Genomic DNA, 13,503 nt, shown 5'->3' on the forward strand with positions numbered 1-13,503 from the left:
TAGGGAGTGAGGAGAGCTCAGGGGAAGGGGGCTGGGCTCCCTGCTGAGCCTCCACTCGAGACAACCAACGTCAAACCTTCAGCCTTGTCCTGGGCTGTTGGGTCTTGAGGACTGGACCTGGCCTGCTCATCCTGCAGCCTCTTCTGGCCCTGACAGCCCTCTAGCAGCTCTGGAGGCAGCTGCTCCCCTGGGGCACGTGGAGGCAGCAGCAAGGTCCTGCGGCAGTCGTAGTCTTGCAGCTGCCGCAGGATCTGTGCATGGGAAAGGGAAACCACTCGTGGGAGGCACTGCTGGAGCTCCAGCACAGGAGCTCCAGCACAGGAGCAGCTCCCCAGCCAAGCCATCTTCTCCCTCGGGCCTCCCTCCCAACACCAGGGACTAGCCAAGCCCCTCCACAGCCTGCCAGCAGAGGAGCTAACCCTGCAACACCACCAGGCTTTGCCCTGGCTACTGTCTCCAGCTCCCTGGCACGAGGCTGGGAATGCTGCAGTGCCCTGAAGCTCCAGGAACGTGGCCTTGGGGACCAGAGTTTGTCTCTTACCTGCTCCTCAGCAAGGTACTGCTGGTCAAACTCCAAGGAGTAAAACTCGATGGGGAACTCACAAGGGTTCTTCACCACCACTGTGCCCTGTGCCCCGGGGCTGGATGGCAGCACTGGCCCCAGCTCCAGCACTTCAGGCTGGAACTCCAGGCGTGGCTCCAACCCACTGCCCGAGACCAGCAGCTGGAGGTGCTGGCTGCTCTGGCAAATGTTGATCTTCAGCTGGCTCAGGTAGGGCTTCTGAAAAGAGAAAAGTGCAGAAGCTCCTCCATGAAGTGCCAGGTGGCAGGGCCTCAAATTCACCCCATGCCCCAAGGCCAGGGATGGTAGCAGCACCTCTGAGGGGAATGGAGAACAGAAAAGAGGACAAGGAGGGATGGTTTGGAACTGAAAAAGGGAGATGCAGACCCCAAGGAAAGGAGATGTTTTGGAAGCTGAATGCTGAGCCTCTGGCCCAGGCTGCCCAAAGAGGTGGGAGATGCCCATCCCTGGAGCCCTCCCTGGGACAGTGCAGTGCTTAGCAGAAAGATCCACAGGGTTATCCTGCCCAGTGCCCTGGCACTGCTGTGTTGGGCAAAGAGCAGCCGAAGAAGAGGGGCAGAGGAGCCAGACAGGAGGGAGGGGAGTGTCCTCTGCTCAGTGTTTGGCTCTCCAAGCCCCCTCTGCAGAGGCTCCAGTAGGGGAAGCTGAGCTTGCAGAAAGCTGCATGTCGAGGAAGAGCTCAGTTCCTGCTCCCTGCCTGGGCTCTCCTTCCCACACTGCCCTGCCAGACCTCCTGGGGCTGACATCCACCCAGCTCACCTCTTCCACGGGGGAAAATCTAACTTGCAGGTTGCACCACTGCCCAGGGTCCAGGACTCCAGCTGAGGGAAGCACCTCAAAGACAGAGGCCTTGGCCTTCAGCTCCTGCAGCAGCTTCTGACGCCTGCTGGCTGGCAAAGCTTTGTCCACCTGAGCACAAAACCAGGGGGGTGAGGTCTCCTTGCTCTGGCAGGACACAGCTGGCTTCCTGCAGTGCTGGCACTCGTGGGGTAGGAGCACACATCCAAACCAGATGTGGCCAGCACTGGCCTAGAACTGGGGGCAAAATGTGGAGGCAGGAGAGGCAGCTGGGGAGGGTGCTCCTCAGAAGAGGAGCAAGGGGTGAAGATGGCAGAAAGTGAAGCACCAGCTGGTGAACAGGCCCAGGGGCTGCAGCTTTGCTCTGCACCCTCCAAAGCCTCCTCAGCCCAGCTGGAGCCCAAGCGTTCGAGCAGCCAGAGGAGCAGAGAGGACAAGAGAGGAGAAAGAAAGGCAGCCAAGAGGCTCCAAGTCACACCCTGTCTGTGCTTTACCTTCTGAGCAGGCTCCTCCCTGCTGAGGAACCACTGACAGGGCAGTGGGAGCTGATTGTAGAGCCGGATGGTCTCTTCCTGGCACTGCCCACACTGGACAGCAGAGAACTCCAGCCTGGCCCTGGAGAGGCTGAGGGAGGGCACAGCCACCTTGGCACGGAGGAGGACACGACATGTGGGTCCTCCTGCAACCTAGTGAGGGACAGAGCATCCAGGTGAGATCCCAGCCTGCCAGCTGCCCCAAAAGGCAGTGTGGGCACAGGGAGGGGGGGAAGCAGAGGGCACCTTGATGGGCAGCAGTGCCTCCACCTCGCCCTGCGGCAGGGTGGCACTTTGGGGCTCCAAGCACACAGTGAAGGTTCTGCTCTGGGAGCAGGGCAGCTGCTTCACGAGCCCCAGGTCCACGCTGAAGCCTTCAACAGATGGAAAGGAAGCAGCTGAGGCACAGGGGACATGAGATGGCTCACAAGCACCTTAAGTGTCCTGGCTAGCAGCTCTGGGAAGGATCTTTTGCACCTCCAGAAAAGCTGCTGCTCCTTCTCCCTTGGCAAAAGCTTTGCACAGCCAGAGCCCAGGAGCCACAGGGGAAAGGAAAACATTGCAGCTGAGGAGCTCCAGCAAGTGCAGGGAAGGACACTCAGAGCTCTTCAAAGAACTCCCATGCCATGGTGCTCCCTACAAGCAGCTGGGAGGAGACCTCTGAGCACCCTTTCTGCACAGCAAGGCAGCGATTGGTGGTGCTGCAGCCTTGCCTCAGGGCTGATGCCAGAAGCTGTTGGGATACCCCCAGGGGAGGCTGAACACAAGCCCCAGGACCTGGTGAGCCTCACACCAAGCAGCTCAGCACCACCAAGGCTCCAGCTCCTTGCAACACAAGGCCAGAGAGTGCACAGAGAAGCTCAGCTGCTGCTGCTGGCAGCCAAGTGCAGAAGGTGCTGAGAGGTGCCCAAGGTGCTCACCCACCCAGCCCCTGCAGGGCAGACTTAGGGCAGCCACAGGCAGGCCAGGCCCCTGGGCACTGCTGGCCAGGAGAGCTCAGGCTCTAAAGCAGCAGGTCCCAAGGAGGACAAAGCTTTACAAACAAGTGCTCCAAGAGAACTCCCCATGGCCAGGGGCTCAGGCTGAGCTGTCCCAGGCAGGCCACAGGAAGGGTCCCCAGCACTGCCTACCTGTGCCACGCAGGAGCTGCCCACAGACTTGGAAGGACACAGGGAAGTGCCCCGGGTTGGTGACCTTCACGCTGCGCCTGTGGATGCCACCCAGAGCCACGCAGCCAAAGTCCAGGATGTGCTCAGGCAGCTCAGCTCTGCAGGGAGGAGGGAGGGCACTCCTGAACCCACAGCCTGGCCACGTTGCACAGGATGGGAGGTGCAAATCCACTGGGAAAACTCAGCTCAAGCTGCTGACACCCAACACCTGAGCAGCCGGGGACAAGACTCTGGCCGGTGCCAGGGGAGGCAGGGCCCAGGTTCTAGCAGCTCCCAGGGGCACCTTCAAACACAGCTGGTTCCCAATGGACACTGCCCACAGCTCCTGTGCCACTGCAGAGAAGCCCCCTGCAGCTCCACTGCTCTCAGTGCAACTGCTGAGCCTGGCCTGCAGCCCAAGCCTGGAACTGCTTCAGGGCCTTGTCAGATTTGAGCCCCAGGAAACCTTCACCCAGCTCTGTCCCCAGAGCCCCAGGGACCACAGCCACCAGCACCTGCAAGACCCATGGGCAGGTCCTGTCCAGAGCCATCCCACTGTTCTGCAGAGCATCTTCTGCCTGGGCTGGAGCCTGCTGCAGCTGCTCCTCAGCATGAAGCAGCAGAAGGAAGGACCAAGCAACCTAGGAGAGCCCTGCAGTCCCCCCAGCAGCCAAGCCCCCAGCTGAGACTTTGCCAAGCTGCTCTGGGGCCAAGTGTGGTCTGGTGGGCAAAAAAGGAGGCCAGTTCTGAGCTGCTTCTTTCAGAGCTGCTCAGCAGGAATGCTGTCTGTGCTGTCTGGAAGGGCCTGATGCTCTGCACTGGCTCCATGAAGAGAGCCCAGCATCTGTGGGCAGCTGAGCACCCCCAAAGCTCAGGGAAGTGAGGACACTCAGCTGCTCCCAGGCAGCACGGCACAGCTCTCAGGAGCAAAGCCTTTGTGCTGCCCACAGCTGTGCCCAGCTCTGCAGAGCCCAGCAGCTCTCAGCAGCAGGGCTGCACTGCTGGCTGTCACCCCCAGAGCACCTGCAGGTGGCTGTGGAGGTCTCTACTCACTTGAGAAGCCTGCGGCGAGCCTGCAGCCTAAAGGCAGCTTCCTCTGGGGCACTGCAGGCCACAGCTTCCTGCTGCTCCAGGATGTGCTCCTTGAGCAGGATGTCCTCCAGCTGCATCTGCAGCCCAGTGTCCAGCTGAGGCAGGGAAAGACAGGGGCTGCTTAGCCAAGGTCCTTCCCAGGGCATGGGCTTGGCTCTGAAAGAGGATCCCATCCTGCTCTTCTCGAGGGGGTGATGGAGTCCTCTTGTCTCACTGCTCAGTGCCTGGGACACCTCCAGCTCTCTTGGGCAGCACCTTCTCTCCAGAGCTACCAGCTCCAGCACCCTCACCTGCCCAGACACTGCCTTCAAAGCTATGCCAGACACAGATGGACAAGCCAGGAACTTCTCAGAGCTCCAGGGATTTGCCTGCCCACAGGGAGTGCCGAAGCAAGCTGGACAAAAGCCCTCTGGAGCAGGAGACCAGGAGAGAGCTGCTGCCTCTTGCAGATGAGAGCTGAGCACAGTCCCAGGGCCAGCCCAGGCTGCTGCTCTCAAGCTCTGCAAACCTGGCAGGGCTTGGCCTGGGAGGAACAAACAGCCCAGGGATGGGGCCCCATCAATTCACCCCCATGAGCATGGCCTGCAGGATCTCAGCCAGCTGCCAGGAAGCTCCTCCAGCTCCAGCAGGGACAACCTCCAGGGCTGGACAGCCCCTGGGGCAGCACTCAGCTGATGAGAGTCATGGCTGAGTGTGGGCAGGGAGGTCCCACCTGCTAGCAGGGCCCCAAGAAGCCTGTTGTGGGGTACAAGGGGATGCAGTGACACAAGGGGGAGAGGCTGGCTCCTGCCACACAGGGCAGCAGCTGTTCTCACCGTGGCAGCCAAGTCATCTGGGGTTGGTTCTGTGGCTGCAGCCTCCCCCAGGACAACTTCTCCATCTCTCTCACTGTCCTTAGCCATCTTTTCTTTCACCTTCCTGAAGGCCTTCTCATATTTCTCATTTCCTGAAGGCAGAAACCCCCCAGAGTGCAGTGTGGGCATCTGAGCTGGGCAGCCCCCTCCCCACACCACCTCTCCCAGAAACACTCTTCCAGCAGCTCTGGGCAGTGGGAGCTGCTCCTCCTGCCTGCATGCTGAGCTTCAGCCCTGCCCAGCTTCCTCCCCCAGAGGAGCAGCTCAGCCCCAGCCAGCTGGTGCAAACCCAGCTCTGCAGGGTGGCTCCTGGGACAGAGCCCACAGGGACTTGCAGAGCCTGGGGAAGCCACCAGTGCTGCTCTGACAGCCTTGGGGGTAGGCCCTGGGGGAAAGCCCAGGGGAGCATCCTGAGGAGCAGCCAGGCAGTGCTCACCTTGGATGTTCCTGGGCAGGTGCAGGCAGAGCCTGGGAAAGCTTCCCTCTCCTTTCAGGCAGACTTCTTGCGGCTCCAGGTGACCCACTTGGAGCTGGAAAGCCTTGCAGAAGGCCCCAGGCGCTTCTGGCAGGTAAGAGACTTTCAGCACCTGCTGCTGGCCGGCTCCAAGGCTACCCTGCAGGGAGGGAATGCACCAAAGAGGCTTTGATGGAGGGGGTGATGCTCAGCCAGGTTCTCCTCTAGAAGACAGCAGACAGCAGCACCTTCTAGCTGTCTGCTTTCCAAGAGCTTGTCTCCTGCCCCAGGCTGCCAGGTCCCCTCCAGAGTGCCAGCGTGGGGAGAGCTGGAAAGGACCTCTGGAGGTCATCACTCCAACTGCCCTGCTAAAGCAGGGCACCCCCAGCAGCTTGCCCAAGAGCAGCATGGCCAGGGGGAGCTGGAATCCCTCCAGAGCAGGAGGAGGCCTTCCCTCAGCACAGCCTGGCCTTTGCTCAGCACCAGCACAGCTCTGCTGCTCCCAGGCTTTGCCTTCAGCCAGCAGGAGCCAGGCCTGACCAAGCAAAGCTCCAGCAGCAGTGCTGGGCAAGGCAAGGGAAGTGCCCCTGCCCTCTGCAGGGCCAGCAGCTCCTCTCACAGCACCTCAGTGGTGGCCACTAGGCTCCTCAGCTCAAAAGGGACAGGGACCTACTGGAAAGAGTCCAAGGGAGACTACACACATGCTGAGGGCCTGCAGCATCTTTGTGAGGCTCAGAGGCTGAGACTCCTGGGGCTGTTGAGCCTGGAGAAGAGCAGCCCCAGAGAGGGCCTCTGCTCAAAGCTCAGCAAGAGCTAAAGGGCTTGTGGGGGACAAGAGGATGGGGCTGGACTCTTGTCAGTGGTGCCCACTGACAGGACAAGAGGCAAGGGGCATCAGCTGGAACCCAGGGAGTTCCAGCTGACCAGGAGGAGAAAATTCTCTGCTGTGAGGGTGCTGGAGGCCTGGAGCAGGCTGCCCAGAGAAGTTGTGGAGTCTCCTATGGAGAGATTCCAACCCCCCCTGGGCACGCTGCTGGGGGTGCCCTGCTGGAAGGAGGAGGTTGGGCTGGATGACCCCCAGAGGCCCCTTGCAAACCACCCCGCCTCCTGGGATCCTGGGAGTGCAGGTGGGTGTCCAGGGCTCTGAGCCCCACCTGGGACTCCCACCAAACCTCCTGCCTGTGCAGTTCAACTCAGGGTGCAGGAGCCTGCCCTGGTTCATGCTGAGCTCCAGAGAAAGGCCACAAGGAGGAGCAGAGGGCTGGAGCTGCTCTGCTATGAGGACAGACTGAGAGAGTTGGGCTTGTGCAGGCTGGAGAGGAGAAGGCTCCCAGGAGACCTTCTGGTGGCCTTCAGGTCTCTGAAGACAGCTCCAAGAAAGCTGGGGAGGGACTTTTGAGGGTGTCAGGGGGGGACAGGACTGGGGGGGTGGAGCAAAGCTAGACAGGGGGAGATTCAGGTTGGGTGTTAGGAAGAAGTTCTTCCCCATGAGGGTGGTGAGAGCCTGGCACAGGCTGCCCAGGGAGGTGGTGGCAGCCTCCTGCCTGGAGGTGTTTGCAGCCAGGCTGGAGGTGGCTGTGAGCAACCTGCTGTGGTGTGAGGTGTCCCTGCCCATGGCAGGGGGGTTGGAACTGGCTGAGCCTTGAGCTCCCTCCCAAGCCTGACAATCCTGTGATTCTGTGAGCTGCAAACACATCTCTGGCCACACAGCAGCAGAGCCTAGGACAAGATCTAGAACAGAAAGTGTCACTGGGGCTTCCAGAAGTGTCTCTGGCTTCCAGAAGAGCTGTCCCAGGCCAGAGCAAAAGGAAGCAGATCCAGAGGCACCTGGCTCTGGGTGACAGGACACATCTGCAGCCTTCCTCAGCTGCCCACTGCACACAGGGCTGCACTTGCAGGTCCCTGCTCCCCTTCAGGCTGCAGGGAGGAGCTGAGGAGTGGGGCAGGACCTGCCCCCTGAGCCCCCACTCCAGCACAGGACACAGCCAGAGCCAGCCCAGCCCCACTGCCAGCACCATCCACGCTGCCACAGCAGCACCAAGCAGAGCTGTGCCTTCAGAAGCTGGCAGGAAGAGGGCATGAGCCTGGCACCTCTTGCAGGAGGCAGGCAGGAGGAAAGATGGAAGCCATTTGGCTTCCTTTGCCCATGGCACCAAGGGCCTGAGAGAGGAATGCTGCTCCAGCCCAGAGACATCCACCCAAGGCTCAGGAGCTGAGGTCACAGAATCCTGGAAGGCTTTGGCTGGGAAGGGACCTTTCAAGGTCACAGAATCACAGGGCTTGGAAGGGACCTCTGGAGATCATCCAGTCCAACCCCCCTGTCAGAGCAGGGTCACCTAGAGCAGCTTGCACAGGAGTGCAGCCAGGAGGCTTTGGAATGGCTCCAGAGGAGACTCCACAGCCTCTCTGGGCAGCCTGCCCCAGTGCCCCACTGCCCTCAACACACAGAAGGTCCTCCTGCTGTCAGATGGAACTTGGCTGTTGCAGTGTGTGCCCATTGCCCCTTGTCCTCTCCCTGGGCACCACTGACAGAGCCTTGGCCAGAGCCCCCTGGGTCCCCTTGAAGGCTTCAGAAGCACTGAGGGGATCTGCCCTCTGTCTTGTCTTCTCCAGGCTACAAAGCCCCAAGCCCCTCAGCCTTTCTTCACCAGACAGATGTTCCAGTCCCCTCAGAGCCCTTGGCTGGACCCTCTCAAGCAGCTCCCTCAGGTCCTGACCAGCTCCTGCCCCCTGGGGACCACCACTCACTACAGAAGCTCCAGCCAGCCTCTGTGCCAGCAGCTCCTTCAGGCCTGCAGTGAGCAGGGACAGCTGCAGCTAGGGCAGGCTGCTGGGATGCTGCAAACTCCTCTCTGCACTGCTCCAGCCCTGCTCAGCCCTGGCCCCCTCACTGCCCCCCCCAGCTGCTGCAGAGGAGCAGAGCTGGAGGGGTGAAGGAGCAGGGAAGGGCTGCTCCAGCTCCTGGCACAGGAGCTTCATGGCCAGGCAAGAGCAAGGCAGTCTCCTGGGCAGCCCTGGCAGGGGCAGGCAGGGCAGTTCCTGTCTGCTCCCACAGGAGGTGACCCAGGACAAGAGCAAATGCTCTCAGGCTGTGCCAGGGGAGGGGGAGGTTGGGCATCAGGCACAATTTCTTCCCCACAAGGGCTGGGAAGGCCTGGCCCAGGCTGCCCAGGGCAGCAGGCAGTCCCCAGCCCCGGAGGCACTGAAAAGCTGTGGAGATGTGGTGCCAAGGGCCAGGGTTTGGGGCTGGCCTGGCAGTGCTGAGCTCCCAGCTGGCCTTGAGGATCTGAAAGGGCTCTTCCAAGCCAAAGGATCCTGTGATTGCATCCCCTCAGCAGAGACAGCTCCCAGCCCTGCCTGCTGCTGGGACAGTTCCCTCCTGCTCTTCTCTTTCTCCCCGGTTTTCCCCTCCAAGCCCAGCCAGGGCAGGCTGGCACAGGGCCAGGGTCAGGCCCTTGTGCTGCCCCCATCCTCACCGTGCTGGGCACCACCAGGGGCACAGCGGGCAGGGGGCTGCGGGCAGTGCCCGTGCCAGGGCTCAGCACCACGAAGGGGAAGGGCAGCTTCCCACAGTTCTGCAGGGGCAGCTCCACCTCTGTGACCACGTCCCACAGCTGCAGAGAGGAGAGAGGAGTGGGCAGTTAGAGACAGGCCTGGCACTGGGCATCTCCTGCAGCTGGCACTGGGGAAGGAGCCAAGGGAGGCAGTGCAGCAGAGCAGCAGAGCAGAGCTGGACACTTGGCTCCCAGCTTCACCTGGGCACCCCCAGCCCCAAGGGACCTCTTGGCCCTGCACAGCAGCTGAGCTTTGGGGCACCCTGCAGAGGCACAGCACCAAGCACCCAGAGATCAGGCATGGAAGCAGAGAGGAGCTGAGCTCTCTGCACCTGGAGGGGGCCTCAAAGCCTTGGCTGCAGCAAAGCAGCTGGCATCAACACATGGCAGAGGCAAAGGCACCTGCAGAGCTGGCAGGGACACAGGGCAGACAGAGCACCAAGCACAGGGCCAACAGCTGGAAACAGCTGGGGGGGAACTGAAAAGGGCAGTGGGGGTGACTCTGGGACATTCCCCCCAGGATGGGGACTGGCAAGCCCAAGAGGGCTTCCTCTTGGCTTTCTGTTGCTGATGAGCCAAGAGCATTACAGCAGCCTCTTCCTGCAGCTCAGGCTTGAGCAGCAGCTCAGCAGCTGCTGTCTGGAGAACACAGCCCTCTGGAGGGCAGCGCTGGCCTCCTGCCCACCCCAGGAGGCACCTCCAGGTGCCTTGGAGAGGAGGACTTCCCAGCTGAGGTGGGGGTGGAGCTTGGCAGCAGGAGGCAGCACTCCAAGGTGGTGCTGCCAAGCCCTGGAGCCAGCACAGCAGCTGGCCCTAGCCCCAGGCAGGCAGCCCCCAGCAGCCAGGGCTGCAGGCAAGGAGAAGCCTGCGCTACCTGCAGCCCCACGTCCAGCTCCGTGGTGTCCAGGAGGTAGCTGATGAGTGAGGCCTCCCCACGCAGCCTGAGCTCGTAGCTGGGGCCTCCCTGCACCCTGCAGAGAGCCCTGGCACAGGCCACAGTGTTAGGGTGGCCAAAGAAGCTGAAGGTGACCTGCTGGCTCTGGCCCGGCTGCAGCAGCCCATGCAGCGGCAGCACATCGAACACCTGGGGAGGGAGGAGAGGTGGAGAGGCTGAGCAGGGAGAGGGAGGCAGGAGAGCAGCCCTGGCCTGGGGCAAAGGGAGAGCTTCCACAGCACCTCCCAGCTCCACAGCACTGGACAGCAGCAGCAGCTGCAAAGCAAGCCCCAAGGGCTGCAGTGAGCAAGTGGCTGCTCTGGGGGAGAGCACTCTGCTGCAGGCTCCAGCACCTCATCAAGCCAGGGGCAGCTGAGATGGGAGCTGGGAGCAAATCAAGTCTGGCTGTGCCCATGGCATCTGCTGAGTGTGGCTCCAAGCCCAGCCACAGATGAGGCCTGGGCTCCAGCTTCACTTCCTACACCCAAGCCTGCAGGAGCAAGCTGAGAGGCCTGGCAGAAACTTTGAGGGGGCATTTTGCACCCTTCTGCCAGTCCAGCTCTGCTCCCTCCTGCCCAAAGAACATGTTGAGAGCCTCCTGCCTGGACAGCTTAGGGTCTCCAGGAGCAAACCAGGAACAGAGCTGCCAGTCAGACTCCCAAACAGGCAAAGGACAACTGAGGAAGTGCTTGGCCCAGCTCTCCAGTGGTGCTTTGGTTTCATCCTGTGCACTCATGGCTGCTGGAGAGCTGAGGATCTCCCCCAGGCCATTATTCCCAGGACACCTTCCTGAAGAAGGCAGCTGAGATGCTTTCCTGCCTGGCAGCAGTTGGGAGCTCATCTGTAACCTCAGAGGTGCCACCTTGCCAGAGGAGCCTTGGCTCTGGCCTTCTGAGGCCTGTTTCTGAGAGAGGCTTCTGGGATTGCTCCTCCAGCTCCAGAGGCTCTGCTGCTTCAGGCAGCTGCAGTGCTTGGTGCTGGGGCCTGGCCACCAGCAGGCTCTGCAGGAATGGTGCTGGGACATCCTTGGGCCTAAGCAGAGCTCCATCTCCCTGAGAGATGAAGCACCAGGCAGGGCTGAGTCTTCTGTGTCAGTGCCCCTCCTGCCCCCTGCCAGCTCCCTGGCTGGCTCTGCAATCCCAGCCCTTGGCTGAGGCTGGGAGGGGCAAAGGAGTGGGGCTGAGCAGCTGGCCCATGGGGCTGAGGGCTTGGCTTGGCACAGAAGGAAGCTCAAAGCCTTCCCAGCAGCAAGCCTCATTCCACCCTGCAGAGCAGCCCAAAGGCAGGAGCCCTGTGTCCAGCTGCCAGCTGCTGCCCCTCCTGCTCTCAGGGCAGTGGCTGCAGGGCTGTGAGAAGGGAGGGTGGCAGCAGCAGGGCTCTGCTGGCAAACTGGGAGGCAGGAGGAGCAGCAGGTGTCCCAGAAAATCTACCTCTGCCTCCAGGGAGTCCTTGGCATCTGCTGGCTCCTGGGCAGGATCCCCAGCTGCTCCCAGGGCCTGGGCTGGCTCCTCCACACCCCCAGCCCTGGAGCTGCTCCCTGCAGAGGCCCAAGGCTGCCAGCAGGCTCCCTCCTCCTGCACTGCCTGGGCTGGGAGGCTGCACCTGGAACAGAACAGCCCTGTGAGCAGGGACTGCAGGGGCAGGCAGGGGAGACTGCCCCAGCAGCTCCCCCCTGGGCTCTGCTGCTCTGAGCTCAGCAAGGGCTCTGCCCCAGCAGCTCCACACCAGCAGGGAGCAGGGCAAGGCTCAGGGCTGCTCAGGGAGGAGGTTGGCACAGCAGAGCTGTGGGCACCTGGCTGCTGGCAGACAGAGAAGAGGCCAGGGCTGGGTGCCCTGTGGGGAGGCAGGAAGGGCACCACAAGGGAAACCAGACACACACTGTAGGAGTGGGAGGGAGACTGAAGAAGCAAAGGGGCAGAGCCCAGCAGAGACCTTCCAGTGGCCTACAAGGAAGCTGGGGACAGCCTTTGGAGCAGGGCTTGTTGTGACAGGCCAAGGGGGGGTGGGGGTGAACTCAAAGAGAGAGAGTCAGAGCAGATGGAAGGAAGACATTTGTGGTGCTGAGAACAGTGAGCCACTGGCCCAGGCTGCCTGAGGAGGGGGCAGATGCCCCATCCCTGGCACCACTCCAGGGCAGGTGAAGGTGGAACAAAAAGAAGCTACCAGGCAGCTTGCAATCAGGAACTGCCTGAGCCCTCAACCTGTCCCTGCAGCAGCCCTAGGAGCTGGGGCTTTGTCTCTAAAGAGGCAAGGTGAGAGCAGGGGCTGAGAGCCCTGGGGCTGTGGAGCCTGGGGCAGGGCAGCCCCAGAGGGGATCTGCTCAACACTCAGCCAGAGCTAAAGGCTGGGGGGCAAGAGGACACCTGTGCTTTGGCAGCAGCAGAGCAGCTGTGCTTGGGGGGACAGAGGAGTGGCCTCTGCTTGCCTGAAGGGGGAGGCTCTTGGAGCAGGGGCTGGCTGCCAGGCAGGCTTCACCTCTGAGGTGCCAATCCAGCACCTTCCCATCAAGGAAGTTTCTCCTCCAGCTCAGATGGAAGCTCCAGGCTTCAGCAGGCCCTTGTCCTGTCACTGGACACCACTACTAAGAGCCCAGCACCATCCTCTTGCCCCATCCTCTTGCCCCCAACCTTGTATCTCTTGCTGAGCATTGATCAGATCCTCTGGGGCTGCTCTTCTCCAGGCTCTCAGCCCCACGGCTCTCAGCCTTTCCTCCTCAGAGAGCTGCTCCAGGCCCCCTCCAGCATCTTTGGAGCCTCCCTGGGACTCTCTGCAGTAGCTCCCTGGCTCTCCTGAGCTGGGGAGCCAGCACTGGACACACTGTTGTGGGGGCAGTGGAGGTTCTTAGTACTGAACTGACAACAGCTGGGGCTGGCAGGGAAGGCAGAGAGCTCCCAACTTGTATCTGCTTGTCCCAGGGCCCAAGCAGGGCTTTGGAGCTCCAGGGACAAAGCAGGACTCCGAGGTCATGGGCTGCAGGAAAAGTGTTGGCAATGTCTTCTAGTCTTGGCTGGGCTGCAGAACAGTCCCCTGCCCATCCCCAGAGTGCTGGAGGACACCTGAGCACCCAGCCTGGCCACAGCTGGAGGGCTTGTTCCTGCCAGGCCAAGGGGAAAGCAGTTGGCCAGAGCCCAGGGAAACCACCTTGGTCTCTGCAAAGCACAAGCAGGACAGCAGGAAGCAGAAGAGCTGCAAGGAGAGGGCAGAGGTGGCCATACCTCAGCTGGCTGCCCTGGCTGGCTGGCAGCAGCTGCCAGCAGTAGGAGACAGGCAGCTGGCTGCAGTTGGTCATCTCCAGGCTCTGCACAGCTCCAGTGTCATTCAGGATGCAGCCAAAGTCCACAGCCATGCTCTGGAAGTGCAGGCTGGGGCAGCAGACTTCTCCCCGCAGCAGGACCTGCTCCTCATGAGGGTGCTCCAGGAACTGGATCCTCAGAGCCTGCTCCACTTGCCAGGAGTGCAAACCCTCTTCATGAGCAGGGTTAAAGCTGATGCAGAGGGGAAGCTCCTGCCCTGCCTCCAGCTTCATGGGCTGCAAGGAGAGGAAGAGCATCCA

The 13,503-nt window shown here is 61.6% G+C and overlaps 1 protein-coding gene across 1 annotated transcript in view; it reads right to left on the reverse strand.

Moving 5' to 3' along the window:
* Positions 1–13,503, reverse strand: part of LOC137456119 (hydrocephalus-inducing protein homolog) — a 73,902-nt gene that overhangs the window by 25,291 nt on the left and 35,108 nt on the right. The window contains exons 24-34 of the mRNA XM_068167425.1: positions 13,216–13,479; positions 9,891–10,100; positions 5,445–5,622; positions 4,970–5,100; positions 4,116–4,249; positions 3,045–3,181; positions 2,161–2,288; positions 1,876–2,067; positions 1,343–1,492; positions 542–781; positions 77–251 (exon numbers count right to left, since the gene is read on the reverse strand). Coding sequence (XP_068023526.1) covers positions 77–251; positions 542–781; positions 1,343–1,492; positions 1,876–2,067; positions 2,161–2,288; positions 3,045–3,181; positions 4,116–4,249; positions 4,970–5,100; positions 5,445–5,622; positions 9,891–10,100; positions 13,216–13,479 — 1,939 coding nt within the window. The remainder of the gene's footprint in view (positions 1–76; positions 252–541; positions 782–1,342; positions 1,493–1,875; positions 2,068–2,160; positions 2,289–3,044; positions 3,182–4,115; positions 4,250–4,969; positions 5,101–5,444; positions 5,623–9,890; positions 10,101–13,215; positions 13,480–13,503) is intronic.

This window comes from Melanerpes formicivorus, unplaced genomic scaffold (genome assembly GCF_026170545.1).
Source record: "Melanerpes formicivorus ecotype bairdi unplaced genomic scaffold, bMelFor1.0.p_v2 SCAF_116, whole genome shotgun sequence".
Taxonomy (NCBI): domain Eukaryota; kingdom Metazoa; phylum Chordata; class Aves; order Piciformes; family Picidae; genus Melanerpes; species Melanerpes formicivorus.